This window comes from Mesoplodon bidens, assembly GCF_964165515.1.
Source record: "Mesoplodon bidens genome assembly, chromosome: 2".
In the NCBI taxonomy this organism is placed as follows: domain Eukaryota; kingdom Metazoa; phylum Chordata; class Mammalia; order Artiodactyla; family Ziphiidae; genus Mesoplodon; species Mesoplodon bidens.
Window position 1 is genome coordinate 170,551,052 of NC_138177.1, and position 17,463 is coordinate 170,568,514.

Genomic DNA, 17,463 nt, shown 5'->3' on the forward strand with positions numbered 1-17,463 from the left:
ACCATGGCTGCTTCTGGGTCCAGGCCAGGTCCGTCTAGCTTGCGTCCTGCACAGCTCAAAGCACAGCCCCGCTGTGTGACCTTGGGTAGTCCTTGTGGCTCTCTGAGCCTCAGTTTTCTCCTCTGTTGTTTGGGATCATCCCTGACCTCATCTCACAGGACCCTTGGGAACGGCCTCCATTTGCAAAAACACTTTTAATTTGTAAAGCCTTATAGAGCATCCAGGTGTCCATCCTTGTAGGGAGGTAATAGCACAGAGCTTTGGGTCAGAGGTTCTGAGTTTGCCATGCTTCCTCTAACCATACAGCCTTGGGCAAATCACTTCATTGGATCAGGGAGCTCAGTCTTCCCATCTGTAAAAAGGGGTAACTAATCACTGCCCTATTTACCAGAGGGTTGTCTGGGATTACATGAGGGAACCCCTACAAAGTCTGCTGTAAAGGCTACCATACTCCGCACCGTGTTCTTCACCTGCAGAAAGGAGCACAGAGAGTACCTGCCTCATAGGGTTAACAGCGAGGATTCCGCAGGGTAGGGCCCCGCACCCAGTAAACACTTACTAAACATTTACTACTATTGCTGATGCTGTTACGCTTTTTATGCACCTGTCTCTCCCCCGAATGTTCTGGGCATTTCAACTGAGCCCTTTGAGGGCAAGACCTAGCACAGTCAGGGCACAGCAGAACTGCTCAGAGAACGCTGGCTGTGTGAATTAATGAATGTGTGCGTGAATGAATGGGTTTATGCGAAGAATCCCCTGAGAAGACAATAAGAATCAGTCCATGATTCAGCCGTCCCAGCCTGGAGCCTCCACAGAGCCCAGGAGTTAGAATCCCCCTGGGCCCAACCTCCTGTGTGGTCAGGCTCCGCCAGACCCAGGTACAGCCCGTGTCCAGCTGTAGGCTTTGAAGCTGAGGAAGAGCAGTGGGTGGGGTTGCGGGGGAGGAGAGGGGCGGCCAAGTGGACACATGGCTGGGAGAGTTTAAAAGAACTTAGAGAAGCCTGGAGTGCCTTTTTCTTTCTTCCTTTCTTCCTTCTTGCCTTCAAGAAAATTTTTAAAAAGGTGTAATTTACACACAATAAAATGTATACATTAAGTATACAGGTTAGTGAGTTTTGACAAATGAAGTCACTCCTGTAACCACCAACCCAATCAAGACAGAGAACATTTCCATCAGCCGTTCGTCCAGCGTGCTCTGCGCAGGAGGGTCCCTTGCCCGCCATTCCCATCAGTGCCCCCGACCCAGCATCCCCAGAGGTGGGCGTAGATGGGACCACACACTGTGCGGGCTTCCTTTGCTCAGCAAAACGGCTGTGAAATTCATCCATGTTGTGTACATCAGTTGTTCCTTCCCTTTTGTTTCCAAGTCGTGTGCTGTTGTATAAAACTACCACATTTTGTTTATCCATCTGCCTGTCGATGGGCATTTGTGTTGTTTTCAGTTGATGGCTATTATGAAGCAGGCTACCCTGAGCCTGGGTGGTTTTTACCACCTGCTCTTCAGGGTTAAGAAGACTCGGCTTCCTCTGCAGCACAGGGTTCATGTGAGCAGGGCCACCGCTTGTGGTCATACGGACTGTCCACAAAGGCTGCCAGGGCAGGGGAGCAAGTGGGGCTGAAGCTAGCGCCTCACCGGGGGGTAGAAAGTTAACTGCCACCAGGATCCTCATCCTCTTCCAGGAGGGCAGGAGGGGCGTGGGGTGTGGAATCAAGCACGTGAGAGTTCCGGTGGCTGGGGGACCCTAGACCAGCGGCTTCCCCTTGCTCAGTATCTGTTTCCTCATCAGGCTCCCAGGTTCATTTTGATGGCTCCGGAGGATACCCTCAGCACCTGTGACGTGCTCTGCAGGAAGTAGTAGATGCCGCTGATTAGGGCTATCCCGTGGCCTCTTGGTCCAGTGCCTAAAATAACTTCCACGGGGTCAGAAAAGGTCTCCCTCAAGTTCTGGACAGAAGCACGGGCCTAGCTGGTGCTACCTCCCACACAGACAGGGGTTGGGAAGACGGATGGGGGCCATGTAGCCCCTCTGACTTGTGTTTTCCAGACCTGTCTTCCTCGCTGGAAGTTTTGCGTGAGTGACACAGAGAACACCTTGGGCTTCGCCCTGGGCCCCATGTTCGTCAAAGCGACCTTCGCCGAGGACAGCAAGAACATAGTAAGTGTCTCCCTGTGCACACAGGCTGTGACATCACTCCTGCGACGGCCCCTCCCGAGCCTGACAGCCCACGCTCTGGCCTGCTCTGGACCTTCCCTACCCAGGCCAGGGCTCCAGCTTTAACCCCAAGGTCCCGTTTTCTTTTTTTATCTTTTTTTTTTTTTTTTTTGCGGTACGCGGGCCTCTCACTGTTGTGGCCTCTCCCGTTGCGGAGCACGGGCTCCGGACGCGCAAGCCCAGTGGCCATGGCTCACGGGCCCAGCCGCTCCGCGGCATGTGGGATCTTCCCGGACCGGGGCACAAACCCGTGTCCCCTGCATCGGCAGGCAGACTCTCAACCACTGCGCCACCAGGGAAGCCCCAAGGTCCTGTTTTCTAAAGCCTTGAAGACTCTGAGTTACGCACAATAGTTACTGTGATCGGGTACCAGGCACTTTATCTGTAGTAGCTCATGTAACCCTCACCGCAGCCCGGCCAGGTTATTCCAACCATCTCCGCCTCCAAGGGGCAGGCAGGGCCCAGAGAGGTAATGCTGACAGAGCACCCTGACCTCGAGGGGTGTCAGACAGAGGAACCTCACGGCTGAGCACCAGGAGACAGCCAGGCCCCAGCTCAGATCCTGGCTTTACCTCTTCCTGGCTGAGTGACTTGGGGTAATATTCTCACTCCGTGAACATGGAAGTGGGAGCGTCCATCCTGCCTAAATGACATAGTGCACACAAGAGGGCACCTGGCACAGAATAAGGGCTCAGTAAATGGTAGCTGTTACGTCGTTGGTACCCCTTTTATTTCTAACTTTAACTGCCTAGATATTATTTGCAGTCAGAGGTTAGCAAACTGAGACTCTGATCTGTTCCGTGGCTGACCATGACCTGGCTGCCTGTTAGTGGCTGATGCCACCAGTCCCTCTGCTCTTTCTGCTGCCCGACTCCACCTTCCCCTGCCCTAGAGTCTTCAGTCTCCGGGTCTGCTCTCAACATTATCACCCTCAGGAGCAGCCATTCATCTCCAGCCCAAGCAGAGCATTTCTGAAACCGCTCCTCAGAACTCGACCTCTCTAGATTTTAAAGCCCAGTTTATCAGAAGGGAATTCTGTGATCCAGTACATCTGAGAACAGCTACGTATTCTGGCATCTCTAAAAAGAGTCGCAGTGCCTGGTACCCAGTAAAGGCTCTGAAAAGTCCTGCAGCAAAGAGACTTCTCCAACGTTCCCACAGCTGGCCCTGAGTGTATTTGACCAGGGAGCCCTGTTTACAGAAGTCCAGTCTCATCTCACAGGATGTTACAGAGGAACGAGTGTTGGGGGAACATGGCCGTGGCCCCCCCTGCTTAGCCCAGCACCTTGGAGCACAAGGCCTCGAGCCAGGATCTGAGTTTAGTCTCTGGCCTGGCGTCATCCTTCTCCCTGGGATGCCCACTGCCTTTAGGCAAGTCCAGTGCCCAGACCTGACTAGTTCAGCTGCTGTGTCCTCAGGCCAGCGAGATAATCCTGGAGATCAAGAAGGCGTTTGAAGAGAGCCTGAGCACCCTGAAGTGGATGGATGAAGACACTCGGAAGTCAGCCAAGGAAAAGGTGAGGCTGGACGGGTGCTGGGAGGGGTCCCGCACAGAGGGCAGCAGCCTCAGAGAGACGAGGGTGGATGAAGGAGGGACTAGTTTTATCCAGTGAGCGCAGCACGGTTGCTGCCCTGCCTTCAGGAGGTGCAAAGCCCAGCACGATGCAGGGACAGCCTTGAACACACGATCGGGTTAACAACTGTGTGAAAACACACTGTGCTAAGTGTGCAAGGGAGGTGTGACCATGGATGAGACGCGGCCCAGCAAGGGGTGGTGACCAGGGAAGGCTTCCCTTGGGACATGACATTTAGGCAGAGACCCCGAGGATAAGTGGAAGTTAGACAAGAGAAAGGGATGTGAAAGGTCGGAGGTGGGAGGAGCTGGGCCGTTTCCCTTGGCCCAGACCCTGAGCCCGGCACCCCCAGAGCACCGCTGGGCGCTCACTGTCCTCCGTGTCTCTCCTGCCCAGGCTGATGCGATCTACAACATGATAGGCTACCCCAACTTTATCATGGACCCCAAGGAGCTGGACAAAGTGTTCAGTGATGTGAGTTGCTCCCACCCTGCCCCCTTGCATTCCTGCATGCCCATGGGGGCCCTGCTTGGGAAAGGGCAGAGGCTGGGTGGGTCTGGGTGGGCCGCCGGAGGCACCATGACTGTCAAGACATCGGGAGATGATGTGGTGTGGGGTTTGGGCATGGACCGCGAACTAAGGAGCCGTTATCTGCTCCTTCCTCTCCTGGGCCAGCTGGTGACCCCCGCCTCCCCAGAGCCACTAGCAGCAGTGACCAGCACAGCACAGTCAGCTCTACTGAATGAGTGGGAAATAACGGGGGGAAACAGATCCTAGAAGTTGTAGAGAGAATTGGTGTCCGTGAAGCATCGGGGGGTGGAGTACAGAGTGGAACCCCTCATACACTTCCCAGCCCCACGAGTTGCCTCCTATCCCCAGGCTTCTCCCCAACCTCCCCAGAGAAACCTGGACCTCTCATTCGGACTTGGAAATGCTAATGGGAAAGAGGAAGCATAAATCCCAAATGCACGTTTAAGCTTAATTTAGGCAACAGGCGTAGTTGATACATCCCTGGTGGTTAGAGCTTTGGGCAAATCACTCCTTTAAATGGATTGTGCTTCTGCCCCGAAAGATAAAGTTTTACACCTTGTAATTGAAATTTGTGAATTCAGGCATTTTAGAAATTGTAATAACCGCTCATCATGCTTATATTTAAAACCAAAGAATAGTAAAACTACTTCTGAGAATATGGGACTCATTCTGCAGCCTTTTTCCTTGAGAGTAATTTTAGATGCTCCAGGGTATCATGATATAAGATGAGGGGCTCCTGGAGACAGCCCAGGCAGACCCCACAGGATTGGAGTCATGACCCCAAGGGCCTAGCATTTTTCCAGAGCCCTGATGTAAAGCCAGAAAGTTCTAGAGCAGATCTAAGGGAGAACCTTGCACCTGGCAAGAGCTGAAAGGCCGGGCTGAGTGGTGAAGAAGGTGTGCAGTGATGTCTGTACCCTGATGTTTCACAGATCCCAGCTGGATTTATGAGGTCTGTGCTGGCCAGCGTGGTAGCTACTAGCCACAGATGGCTAAGTAATTAAAATCAAAATTAATTAAAAATAATTAAGTTAAAAGGTTGTACTAGCCACATTTGAAAAGCTCAGAAGCTACATGTGGCTGATGTCGACCGTATCTGACAACATAGGCATAGAACATGTCCATCACCACAGAAAGTTCTGGACCCCACTGGACATATTTCCCACCTAAGGCCCTGGCACGGCTGCAGGGGCTTCCTGCTGCCTTGAGACACTGTTGGGTGCTGGGCGGCCCTGGGTGAAGCTCTTGGTGTGTCCCTGGAGTGGGGAGGGGGCCAGGCCCCAGCAGGATGAAGGGCCAAGGGAAGAGCCCAAGCCTGCAGCTCCGAGCCCTCCGTTCTGCCCTGCGGACCAGCCCCCTGACTGCATGGGGTCTCAGTTTCCTCGGTTTTAGAAGACACGGTTTGCGTTCAGGGCCCTGAGTGGGCTCTGACCCTGTGGCTTGCTCCCGTCTGTCCAGTACACCGCGGTTCCAGACCTCTACTTCGAGAACGCCATGCGGTTTTTCAACTTCTCATGGAGGGTCACTGCCGACCAGCTCCGGAAAGCGCCCAACAGAGATCAGTGAGTCCCCGGGCCTCTCTGGGAGGGCACGGGCTCCTGCAGGCAGGTATGGGGGCCCAGCTCTCCTTCAGCACGAGCAGGGTGCGAGATGTGACTGTCGTGAGGGCCCTCTGAGGAGCGGGGGCGCCTGTTACCCCGCTCAGAAGCCAGGAGCTGAGATCAGCCCGAGTCTGTGTGCCCCGAGCACCCAGCCTGTTGCCAGACGGAGCTTCGTCCCTGGAGTTGAGCGGGCCTGGCATCACCGCCCAGCTCCACCACTTCAGCGTTTTGGAGCCTTTGCTTCATTATCTGTAGATAGGATGGGAGGAGCTTAGTAGCCTCCTAGAAAACTCAGATGTAATCAGCCAAGTACTAGTTCTCAGACTAAACTCCCTCCATGCCTAAAACATTTTGCAGGGTAAATCTTAGAGAAAAGAGAAAGCAACTTCTTTGCCTCTGGCTCCCTCTTGTGGACAACAGGGGTTTGAATTGTCTTCAACCAGGGCTCCACCTAAACGTGCAAGAAGGTGGTCTTTGATCTCCAGAATAAGGCACAGGCACTGCCCCAGTGTTGTGAATTTATTTGAAGTCTTTTAATTTAGCTTAAAATTTTCCATCTAAAGTTAGTCTCCTACTCATTAATAAACCCACCTCTCAATACATCTCTGTGGGACTTACCAGAGGAGACATCGTGACTGTTGAGGCTCTTGGAGAAAATATCCTTTCTGTCTCACTCCACTCCCCACTGGCCCTTCCCACCAGAAAAACCATTTGGAAGCCAAGTGTTTCATTACTATCTACCATCAGGGCCCCTTCTACACTCTTAAAATCATTGAACCCCCAAAAGCTTTTTTGTTTATGCGAGTTATATATATATATATATTTTTTTTAATAAATTTATTTTATTTATTTATTTTTGGCTGCGTTGGGTTTTCGTTGCTGCACGCGGGCTTTCTCTAGCTGTGGCGAACAGGGGCTACTCTTCGTTGCAGTGTGCAGGCTTCTCATTACAGTGGCTTCTCTTGTTGCGGAGCACGGGCTCTAGGCACGCGGGCTTCAGTTGTTGTGGCACATGGGCTCAGTAGTTGTGGCTTGCGGGCTCTAGAGCGCAGGCTCAGTAGTTGTGGCGCACGAGCTTAGTTGCTCTGCGGCATGTGGGATCTTCCCGGACCAGGGCTCGAACCTGTGTCCCCTGCATTGGCAGACAGATTCTTAACCACTGCACCACCAGGGAAGCCCTATGGGAGTTATATTGATTTTTCTGAAAATTTTATGAAAAAGAACAATTTTTTAAAAAATTTATTGAGAAGAGAAGTATTGTTTTACTTTTTGCAAATGTCTTTAATGTTTGGCTTAATAGAAGACAGCCAGATTCTCACATCTGCTTCTGCCTTCAGTCTGTTACAATATATTGTTTTGAAATATACAAAGAAATTCTAGGACTTCCCCAGTGGTCCAGTGGTTAAGACTCCACGCTCCCAGTACAGGGGACACAGGTTCAATTCCTGGTTGGGGAAGTTCCACATGCGGTGTGGCCGAAAAAAAAAAGAAAAGATAGGAATGAAGAAATTCTAGCCTCACACAGACATGTAGTTAGAAAAGGGAGGGACCTTTGAACAGGCTTTTTGATACATATGCACATCCTTCATTGATCCTATACCATAACGCGACGGGTGTAACTTTCTTAAAGGTTAATTGCACCACCCTCCGAAACCATATTCATAAACTTTTCATACTCTGTTACACTAAAATCCATCAGTCTGTCTTGCGCTTTGAATGGATCTTTTACCCCTGTATGATTTTGTAACACCATGCATTGGTCATTTGGAAAACAATGCTTCACTGAATTTCACATATCTTCCAAACAGTAACTTCTTCATTTTAGAATATCAAAAAAAATCCACATTTGGTAATATCACTGCTGACCTCCAGAGAGAAGTCTTTAAGTATTGGGCAGCTGTCAAGTTTGTGGTGGCTGATACCAGTTTTCCAAATTTTTGCTTAAAACTTCAGGTTTTTGGAAACCTTGAATTTTTTGTTTTTGTTTTTGTTTTTGTTTTGTTTTGCGGTACGCTGGCCTCTCACTGTTGAGGCCTCTCCCGTTGTGGAGCACAGGCTCCGGACATGCAGGCTCAGCAGCCATGGCTCACGGGCCCAGCCGCTCCACGGCATGTGGGATCTTCACGGACCGGGGCACGAACCCATGTCCCCTGCATCGGCAGGCGGACTCTCAACCACTGCGCCACCAGGGAAGCCCGAAACCTTGAATTTTTATCATTGGCAACAAATGGTGTCGGTTGTTTTCCTTGAGGTGATGAGCTCACTCTATTCATTTTCAAGGATATGTCTGTCAAACACCAGTCATCCTCTCAAGTACAAATGGTGTTCCATGAAAAAAACAGAAATGCTTATGAGTGGTTCCCATCTGGTCACACATAATATTTAGAGACTTGTACTCAAGGGTCTAGATTTAATGAAGTTAATAATTATGCTGCGTCATCAAGGATGTTCTTAAGTGAAAATGACTTTTTTTTTTCTGGTGAAGAACACGGTGACCAGTTGAACAGCTGGTGCCACCAGCTTGACTCAGCTAGGACTCCAGCACTTTTACCCAGCATTGCTTTTACACCATCAGTGTAACAGCAACACGATGGGAAAGGCAAATAACATCTTAACAGTATTATGAAAATAGTTTGACCTCACAGAACCCCTGAAAGGGAATTGAGGGATTCCCATCCCGCCAGGTATCCACAGAGCACACTTTGAAAACTGCTGACAAATACATTTTGAGCCTAGATTGTAATGACTTTTTAGTATGTAATGGCCCATTTTGTTCTTTTTTTTTTTTTCTGAGATGCTCAACATTTTTTTAATTTTGTTTTTGACCACGCAGCATGGCATGGGGGATCTTAGTTCCCCGACCAGGGATTGAACCCATGCCCCCTGCGGTGGGAGCGCAGAGTCATAACCACTGGACCACCAGGGAAGTCCTGAGATGCTCAACATTTTTAATAGTCAGTGAAATGAAATTAAACGTAAAATAAGATTTCACTGTATACTTGCTAACATGGCTAAAGTTAATAGTTTCTGGGACTGTTGTGTGTTTCTGGGGCCTGGGGCCTGGGGTCAAGGGGAATCCACACTTTTAGGGCTCTTGACACCCTCCAGATGGGCCGTCCCCACCTGCGCTCCCCCAGCAGGCTCTGAGCTTTCCCGTGTGTCTTGCTTGCAGGTGGAGCATGACTCCACCCATGGTGAACGCTTACTACTCGCCCACCAAGAATGAGATCGTGTTTCCGGCTGGAATCCTGCAGGCGCCTTTCTACACCCGCTCTTCACCCAAGTAGGATGCTTCTGTTGCTCCTGCCCCATCTCCTCACCCCCCCACCCCTCAGTGGATCCCCCAGCCCAGCCCGGCCCTGTGGCCCACAGCTGACCCCACGTGCACACCCATCTCGCTGAGAGCTCCTTGTCCCACTGGTCAGGAGATGTTGCCACGGAAACAACAGCCTTACTCCCTGTGCTTCCCTCCTGGGTCTCCGGGATCTCCGGGACCGGGAAGCCCCTGCATGGTGGGAACTTGGGGGTAGGAGCCACATATAGGGAAATTCCCCTCTAACAGCGTTCTAGAACAGTCTCAGCTGGGAAGTTGGGAAGAGTGAGGGCACTGTCTCGGAAATGAAATCCACACAGGCCTGGGTCCGAGTCCCAGGCCTGCTCTCTGCTGACTGTGTGGCCCTTGGGCAAAGTGCCTGAACCATTCCACGCCTCTGTCTGCTCACTTACAGAGTTAGTTACCAAGGCCTAACTCTTTGGGATGACCAAAGAGGACCGTGCGGCGCCACAGAGCACCTGGCACAGTGCTTGGCGTCCAGCGGGCACAGGCAGGGCACAGCAGACTCACCAGGCTCTGACTGGCTCAGGGGCCTGGCTGGAGCCCTGCGGGACTCTGCCGTGTCTCCCGGCTGGGAAAGCAGTGGTCCCTCCCCACATGGCATCACTCTCACCTTCGTGTCCTCCCCTTCAGTGCCTTAAACTTTGGGGGCATCGGTGTCGTCGTGGGCCACGAGCTGACTCATGCTTTTGACGATCAAGGTACAGGTTCCTTGGGGTCCCCTTCAGATGATTCCCCCACCAGCTTCCTGGCCCCACTGCTTCTGCTTTTGCTCCCTTCACGTCTAAGGGTCTTAGCCTTAGAGACAGAAGGATCTGGGTTCATATCCTGGCCCGGCCACCTGCCAATTGTGTGGACCTTAGCAAGTCCCATCAGTTCTGCAGGCCTCTGTTTTCTGCTCTGTAAAATGGGCATGATGCTTGTGTGGAGATTGTGAGGACTGGGCAGACTCACAGTGGAGCACCCTGCTCCAGGACGGTGTGCAGTGCCAGGGGTGGGTACCAGTAGTCAGCGGGGAGAGAACATTTCTCCACCACTCCAGAGATTTCTCCGGTCCAACCACAGTCAGAAGAGTTAGCGCCTCACCAGCTAATGTCCAGAATCCTCCTCATTGCCTCCTGCCCTGGGGACTCCAAGGCCAAGAAGGAGGAGGCAAGGCCTTGGAGGCCGGGCCCTGTCCCATGACCCTAGCACTGCTGGCTGCGTTCACCTCCTCCTGGCTCAGGGTCAGAGGCCCTTCACCAGCCTTGACAGTGAATCCAGCTCCACCGAAGCTTTGAACATGCTGGTCCTTTGCCGAGATCATGTTCCTCTACCCCCCACCCCCAGCCCAGCAGCTGATTCATGCAGCTCCTTTAGCACGCAGACCGGCCTCATCTCCCCGGTGCTGGGTGGTAGATGGGTGGGTCATTTCTCCCTGGGGGGAGAGGCACAACCAGCACGGGTTCCAGCTCTGCCTCTTCTCCCCCTGACCCGACACTTCTGTCTGACCCCACAGGGCGGGAGTACGACAAGGACGGGAACCTTCGGCCCTGGTGGAAGAACTCATCCGTGGAGGCTTTCAAGCAGCAGACCGAGTGCATGGTGGAGCAGTACGGCAACTACAGCGTGAACGGGGAGCCGGTGAATGGCCGGCACACCCTCGGGGAGAACATCGCTGATAATGGGGGCCTCAAGGCGGCCTATCGGGTAAGAGGCCCCCTCCTCACACACCCCAGGCCAAGGTTGGGACTGTCCAGCCGCTTCTCAGTTAAGGGTGGTCGTAGACAAGCTGGGGCAAGCGCAGCAGCCCTGCGAGCCTCAGTTGCCACATCTGTGGAATGGGTGGCTGTGAGGACTGATTGAAAGGGTGTCTATGAAGCACCTAGCACGGAACTGGCACATAGAAGGCTGTCTACTCTGAGTCTGACTGAGGTCACCAGAAAGGGCTTGGGCTAGACCCACCTGAAGACCTGCCTGTTCTTCCCTTTGCAGGGGAAGCCACCACTGACTCAGGCAGCAGTGGGCCCGGGAAAGGAGGGAGGGGTCAGTGGTCTTGGAGCCACTTCCGGCTCACGTCCTGGTTCTGGAGTAAGTCACTCAGCCTCCTTGAGCCTCAGGATGCATGGCTCTGACTACCTAGTCCCTGCATCGCTGGGTGTTAGAAAGATAGCATGTGACCACTTGGGCTCAGGGCCTGGTCCGGAGTGGCACTCGGAGATGTTAGCTGAGTTGGAAGGGAGATACCAGAGGCCAGTGCAGAGCCTCCCCCTCCCCGTGGTAGTGAGAGCAGAAATCCTGCGAGGTGCCTGGTGTTGAGGCCTTACTGTGTGCCAGGCGCTGTGCTCAGCGCCCCCGACAGCTTTACCATTAGGTATCACACGCCCGTTTTGCAGGTGAGGAAACCAACTCAGAAACATTCAGCAGCTTGCCTGACGTCCATTAGTCAGTGAAAGGGAATCGCGAACTTTCTACCCACCGTGTACGGTTGTTGGCGCCGGAGATTCTGTGACAAAACAGACAGGGATCGTGCTGTCCTAAAGCTCACAATTTTAATGGCGTGGGGAGGGGGAGAAAGGCAATACATACCTACACAAATAAATGAGGTAACTTCAGGTATTGATAAGAAGAAGAATATGAACTAGGCCAAAGTAATAAAGGAAAATGGGGGGAAGGATGGCCAGGGGAGGCCTTCTGGAGGGGATGACATTTGAATTGAGACCTAAATGATGAGGAAGAGGCAGGGAAAGCTGGGAAAGAAGAGTAATTACGGAGGCCATGAGATGGACCCAAGCCTGGCGTAGTCAAGGACGGGAGCAGCGTGGAGGGAGGGCGGGGCCCAGGGCAGGGGGCGAGGCCGGAGGAGTGGCTGGACCAGGCTGCGGGCCTCTGCTGGCTGAGCAAGGAGTTTGGGTTTTATTCTGGCGGCCGTGAGAGCCGCTGCAGGGGTTTTAAGTAGAGGAATGAAATGATCTAAGTTATCCTGTACGACAGGGTCAGCAGACCTACAGTCCCTGGGCCACATCCAGCCCTCAGCTGGATAAATCAATAAAAATAAATAAAAATTGGGGGGGACACGGCCATGCCCATTCGTCTCCGTGGTGCCTGTGTCTGCTTTCACACAACAGTGGCGCCCTTGAGTTGCTGCAGAAAAGAGCGTTTGGCTTCCAAAGCTGAAAATATTTACTCTCCGGCCCTTTATAGAAAATTTTGCCAATCCCTGCTTTATGAGGATGACTTGAGTTGCTAAGTTGGGAGGGGATTGGAATTGGACCAGTTTGAGTCACGGAGACTAGTTAGAAAGGTGCTGTGAGGTTGTCCAGACAAGAGATAGGATAGAGCAATGGGAAAGGTGAGAAGTGGTTAGATTTGGGTTGTTCGGTTGACTGAAAGAGAAGAATCAAGGAAGAGCCCTGGGGTTTGGGCCTGAGTAACTGGGTGGTTGGTGATGTCACTTACTGTGATGGGAAAGTGTGTGTGTGTGTGTGTGTGTGTGTGTGTGTGTGTGTGTGTGTGTGTGTGTGTGTGTGTGTGTGTGTGTGTGTGTGTGTGTGTGTGTGTGTGTGTGTGTGTGTGTGTGTGTGTGTGTGTGTGTGTGTGTGTGTGTGTGTGTGTGTGTGTGTGTGTGTGTGTGTGTGTGTGTGTGTGTGTGTGTGTGTGTTAAGTTTGGGATGCATCTTGGATATCCAGCTGGGGCAGTAGAATATACCCAAGAAGAGGCTGGAGCTAGAAGGGTGCATTTGAGAGCCATCGGTATTTAGATGTAGATGGTATTCAAAGCCATAGTGTTGAATGAGCTCCCCTCAGAATGAGTGCAGGTAAAGAGGACAGCTCCTCTAGGCTGAGCTGAGGCCACCACCAGAAGCTAGTCCCTGTCCCAACTGGGTAGACCTTTCCCGATCTCCCATGGTAGCCCCCACCCCACCCCGCTTGCTCCTGTGTCATGGGGACCCTGAGCTCTATTCTCTCCCCCCAGGCCTACCAGAACTGGGTGAAGAAGTATGGGGCTGAGCAGACGTTGCCCACCCTGGGTCTCACCAATAACCAGCTGTTCTTCCTGGGGTTTGCACAGGTGAGTTCATTAGAGAAAAGCCAAACTCAGACACAATCTGACATCTTGAGTTCCAGGAGCTCTGAAAACCAAAAGGCAGATTTCCTCAAATTGGGAAGCCCTAGCTCATTGGTCCGTCCGCAGGGTATTTACCCTGTAAGGAGGTGAGCTTCAATTCATTATTAGAGAAATTCAAGGAAAGGCCAAGAATGTTATTAGAGAAATTCCTGCATCAGGTAGGTGAGAGGACGAGGTGACTGCTAAGGGCCCTTCTGCTTCTGGGGTTCTAGCAATGTCTTGAAAACTCAAGACGTCCCGGGCTATTCCTTGAGCTGGCATTCAGCATGTAGCCTTCTGTTGGTGCCCGGAGCCACCAGGCCATTAGACAGTTTGATCTGGACTCAAAGTGGTTTGGGGGCAGAATCCTTCGTTCAGGTGAAATCTCAGGAGGATGCCCGGAACAGACAGACAGCTGCTCTGGCTGCAGCAGAGGAAGCTGGGATGGGGTCCCACCAGCCCCTGTCTCTTCCTAACCCACTTGACAGGCTCTCCTGGCCCCCCGGGGTCTCAGAACCAGGCGGGGCCCTTATTTCCCTGCTGTGGTGATGGGGCCAGTCTGGTGGCCCCAGGGCCCCGCAGTGACCCCGGCCTCTCCCATGTCGCTCCCCCGAAGGTCTGGTGCTCCGTCCGCACACCCGAGAGCTCGCACGAAGGTCTCATCACTGATCCCCATAGCCCGTCGCGCTTCCGGGTCATCGGCTCCATCTCCAACTCCAGGGAGTTCTCGGAACACTTCCACTGCCCGCCCGGCTCACCCATGAACCCTCGTCACAAGTGTGAAGTGTGGTGAGAGGGGTGGAGCACCAAGAGCTAAGACGGAGGAAGCAGGGCAGGGGCTGAGGACCCGCCCCCGGGGCGGGGCCGACAAGGCTGCCCGCTCCATCCGGCGTCCAGGGCGTCGCCTGGCCACCTCGGGCCCCCTTTCCCTCGCTGGAGGGTTTACAGCCCGAACCAAGTCTGTGATGTGGGTTCTCACATTAATCCAAGATTTGCTCCCCTGTGAAGACCCGGTCATCCCAGGCACACGTGTGTCAACTCTGATGGGCATTTGGGTGTCAGGCTGGTTGCTCACCAGGCCTGGGCCCGACGCCGACACGGGCAGCGGGACACAGCCTCCTGCCCACATCCAGCGCCAGATACACCACAGACACCACTGTGTCAGTGCTTTAAAGATGTATTTTTGGGGAAACTATTTTTTAAACATTGTGGAATACACTGGAAATCTTCAGGGAAATAACGCATTTGAAACACTTTTTTTTTTTTTTAAGAAAGGATTGGTATATTTATTATGTTCTGTTTTTCTAAATAACCTGTGGACACGCCCCACTGATTTACCCGGCTCGCTTCCTCACTTGCTGCAAGGTTGGGCTGAAGTAGGATCCCCAGCCACTGAGCAGGTCCCCCAATGGAGAGCTGCCTCAGTCCTTGGGGTGTGCAGTTTCAGCCTCCTCCCCTGGTTCTTGGTCCCCTGGTGCAGAGAGGAGAGGCATAGAGGCCCGGCAGAGGGAGGGGCCCCTCAGTGTGCCTGCCTCTGTCCCCAGAGTCCAACAGTGGGAACCCCAGCAAGGAAGATCTGACCCCAAAGTCACAGCAGGGGACTGATGGCTGCATGAGGCCGGTCAGGGCCCTCAAACCCTGTCTGGAGGTGCCCGAGCACCCTGGATCCGGCTCACAGGAGCCCTGCGAGGCTGAGACATCCCCATCAGGTGTACTCGGCCACGCCATAGATGTCCTCTTTCCGTCCGCCTTCCTTTGACTGCGCCCCGTCAGTCCCGGGGCCTGTTGCCTCTGCAGCATCCTGCCATCCCAGCCACTTCGGGGTCTCTGCCTTGCAGACCCTCTTCTCCCAGGGAAGAAGGAAAGAGAAAGCACCTCCCATTGCCCGAAGGCCCAAAGCCTCCCTTCGAGCTCCGTCCTCCACCACTGGCCCGGGCCGGGCTCCCAGGACCGCAGCCAGGCCCGCCCTCCCTTCTCTAGTGCCTTATCCAAGGCTGCGCCTGGGCTCCCCGCAAGGAGACAGCCCTCCGCCCCCAGGGGCCCCTGGGCCTCTTCAGTGAAGCCCCCCAAGTGTCCTGACTAGAACACAAGGCCATACCCCCTACTCCAGTGCCACACAGCTGCCCCTCGTGGCCACCCAGAGGCTCTGGCCTGCGGCCCTGAGGTCAGGAATCTGAAGAGCCCCTGAACTTGCCCTGGGCTCCGGCCCACCCTCAGCCCCTTGGGTTGAATCAAGACCATACTTGTAGCAAGATCCACTGCTCTTCTTGGGGGATGCTCTTAGCCACGGGAGGCTGCGAGGGGAAGGCTCCCCCAACCTGGTTGGTCTGGCCTGAGGTGTTAGGGGACCAGGAGTGTCGTCCCCTCCCTGCGGCCTCATTTTCTCTGGACTCCCCCACCTGGTGGAGCTCGTGTAGCCCCAGGCTGGCCCTGAGGAAGCAGGCACCCCTGACCAAGGCGGGAGCTGCCTCAGCCCTCCTGCCTGGCAGCCAGGCCACCGGGCCAGCCCCGCTCCCACAAGGAGCCAGAGTTCTCCTCGCCCGAGATGAGCAGAGGCTCAGCCACTGCCTCGCCCACCTTCAGGTCGGCCCTGGAGCTGGGGCGGGGGTGTTGGCAGGGGGCTCCAGGTGAGGCCCCTGGTCCCCACCAGCGGCAGGCCTGCAGCCTCTTCAGAGGAGAGGGAGGACAGGAGCCCACCGTGCGCACCTCACCACGGAGGGACCGGCTCTCCTGGGCCTGGCACCCTCCCCTCCCCCACCCTCCTGCCCTCCAGCCTTCCCCGAGGAGGGTCGTAGTCCCGGCACCATGGACTGGGACCTGCCAGCCAGAAGCAGGGGTCCTAGGGCTGAGGGTCCAGCCGGAGGGAATGTCCTCTGCCCTCATTGCTTCAGGGAGTGGCAGGGGGCAGGCCGAGGAGGACTCGGGACCAGCAGGGATGGAAGCAAAGGAAGCACTCCCACTGCCTCCCCCGCAGAGCCTTGGGCAGCTGCCCTCTGAGGGGCCCCTTCCTTCTAGGCCTGGGGAGCCATAGGGGCGGCTTCTCCGTGGGCACATGGACGTGGGCTTTGGAGCTGGGAATCTATTTTTTGTATTATCATGTTCTGTGCTACTGTAGTTTTGGTGTGGCACTATTGTAACTGAAATAAAGTACTTGTACCGAGGGCCATGTTGGTCCAAGCGTGTGTCCTGTGGAGCTGAGGGAGGGCGCCCGGCCAGCACAGAGCTGCTCGCACCCCCAGGGCCTACTGCACCTCGTCTCCAGAGCGGAGGCCTTGGACCCTGACAAAGCCCAGAAGGTTACACAGTGCCTGTGCCCACCTGACCACACTTCCTTCATCCATAGGATCGTGTAAGGGCCCCCTGCTGGTGAGAATGATGCATGTCACCACATGGGCTCAAGGGACCTCCTGGTAACAATAATTTTTCCATTATCTTGGAGCAAAGGATATCAGCAGCGGGTGTCCAGGCCTCAGGTGCTTGGGCCGGGCCAGGCAGGAGAAGGGGAATTCGAAGAAGTTCCAGGAAGAGTCTCTGACATACACTCATGCCTCCTCCTGGGTTTTGCATGTATTCTTCCCTCTGCCTGGAATACGTTTCGCTGACTTCTTTTGGCTGATAAACTCCTACCCATCCTTCAATGCCCAGCTCAGCATCACCTCTCGGAAGCCATTCCTGACCTCCAGTCCCGATCAGGTGGCTCATACAGGCTTCCCTCTCCTACCAGGGTGTCTTAGTGCCAGGGCTGCCATAACGAACTTGACAACGTGGTGGCTAATACAACAGAAATTTATTGTCTCACAGTTCTGGAGGCTAGAAGTCTGAGACTGAGGTGTCGGCAGAGTTGATTCCTGTTGAGGAATGTGAGAGAGAATCTAGGCTAGAAGCCTGGTTTCTGGTGATTTGCTGGCAGTCTTTAGTGCTGCCTACTTCTAGAAGCATCATTCCAGTCTGCCTTCATCTCACATGAAAATATGAGAGGCTGCTAAAAACAGTACCGCCTCGGGAAGCGCACACACACACACACACACACACACAGGCTGAAGGTGCAGAAGGGAGACATTTTTTCCTGCAGAGGCCCACCTTACTGACACTGTCCCTTTCCCAGTGACAAAGTGAACAGGCT

General features: G+C 53.9%; 1 protein-coding gene across 2 annotated transcripts in view; it reads left to right on the forward strand.

The window, feature by feature from the left end:
• ECE1 (endothelin converting enzyme 1) overlaps window positions 1-16,504 on the forward strand; it is a 114,666-nt gene extending 98,162 nt beyond the window's left edge. For both annotated transcript variants that reach the window (XM_081214613.1, XM_081214614.1), the window contains exons 11-19: window positions 2,046-2,156; window positions 3,632-3,730; window positions 4,184-4,261; window positions 5,777-5,880; window positions 9,092-9,202; window positions 9,887-9,954; window positions 10,752-10,942; window positions 13,209-13,304; window positions 13,957-16,504. In XM_081214613.1, the coding sequence (XP_081070739.1) occupies window positions 2,046-2,156; window positions 3,632-3,730; window positions 4,184-4,261; window positions 5,777-5,880; window positions 9,092-9,202; window positions 9,887-9,954; window positions 10,752-10,942; window positions 13,209-13,304; window positions 13,957-14,133 (1,035 nt within the window). In that variant the 3' untranslated portion in view covers window positions 14,134-16,504. The remainder of the gene's footprint in view (window positions 1-2,045; window positions 2,157-3,631; window positions 3,731-4,183; window positions 4,262-5,776; window positions 5,881-9,091; window positions 9,203-9,886; window positions 9,955-10,751; window positions 10,943-13,208; window positions 13,305-13,956) is intronic.
• Window positions 16,505-17,463: the final 959 nt, after the last annotated feature.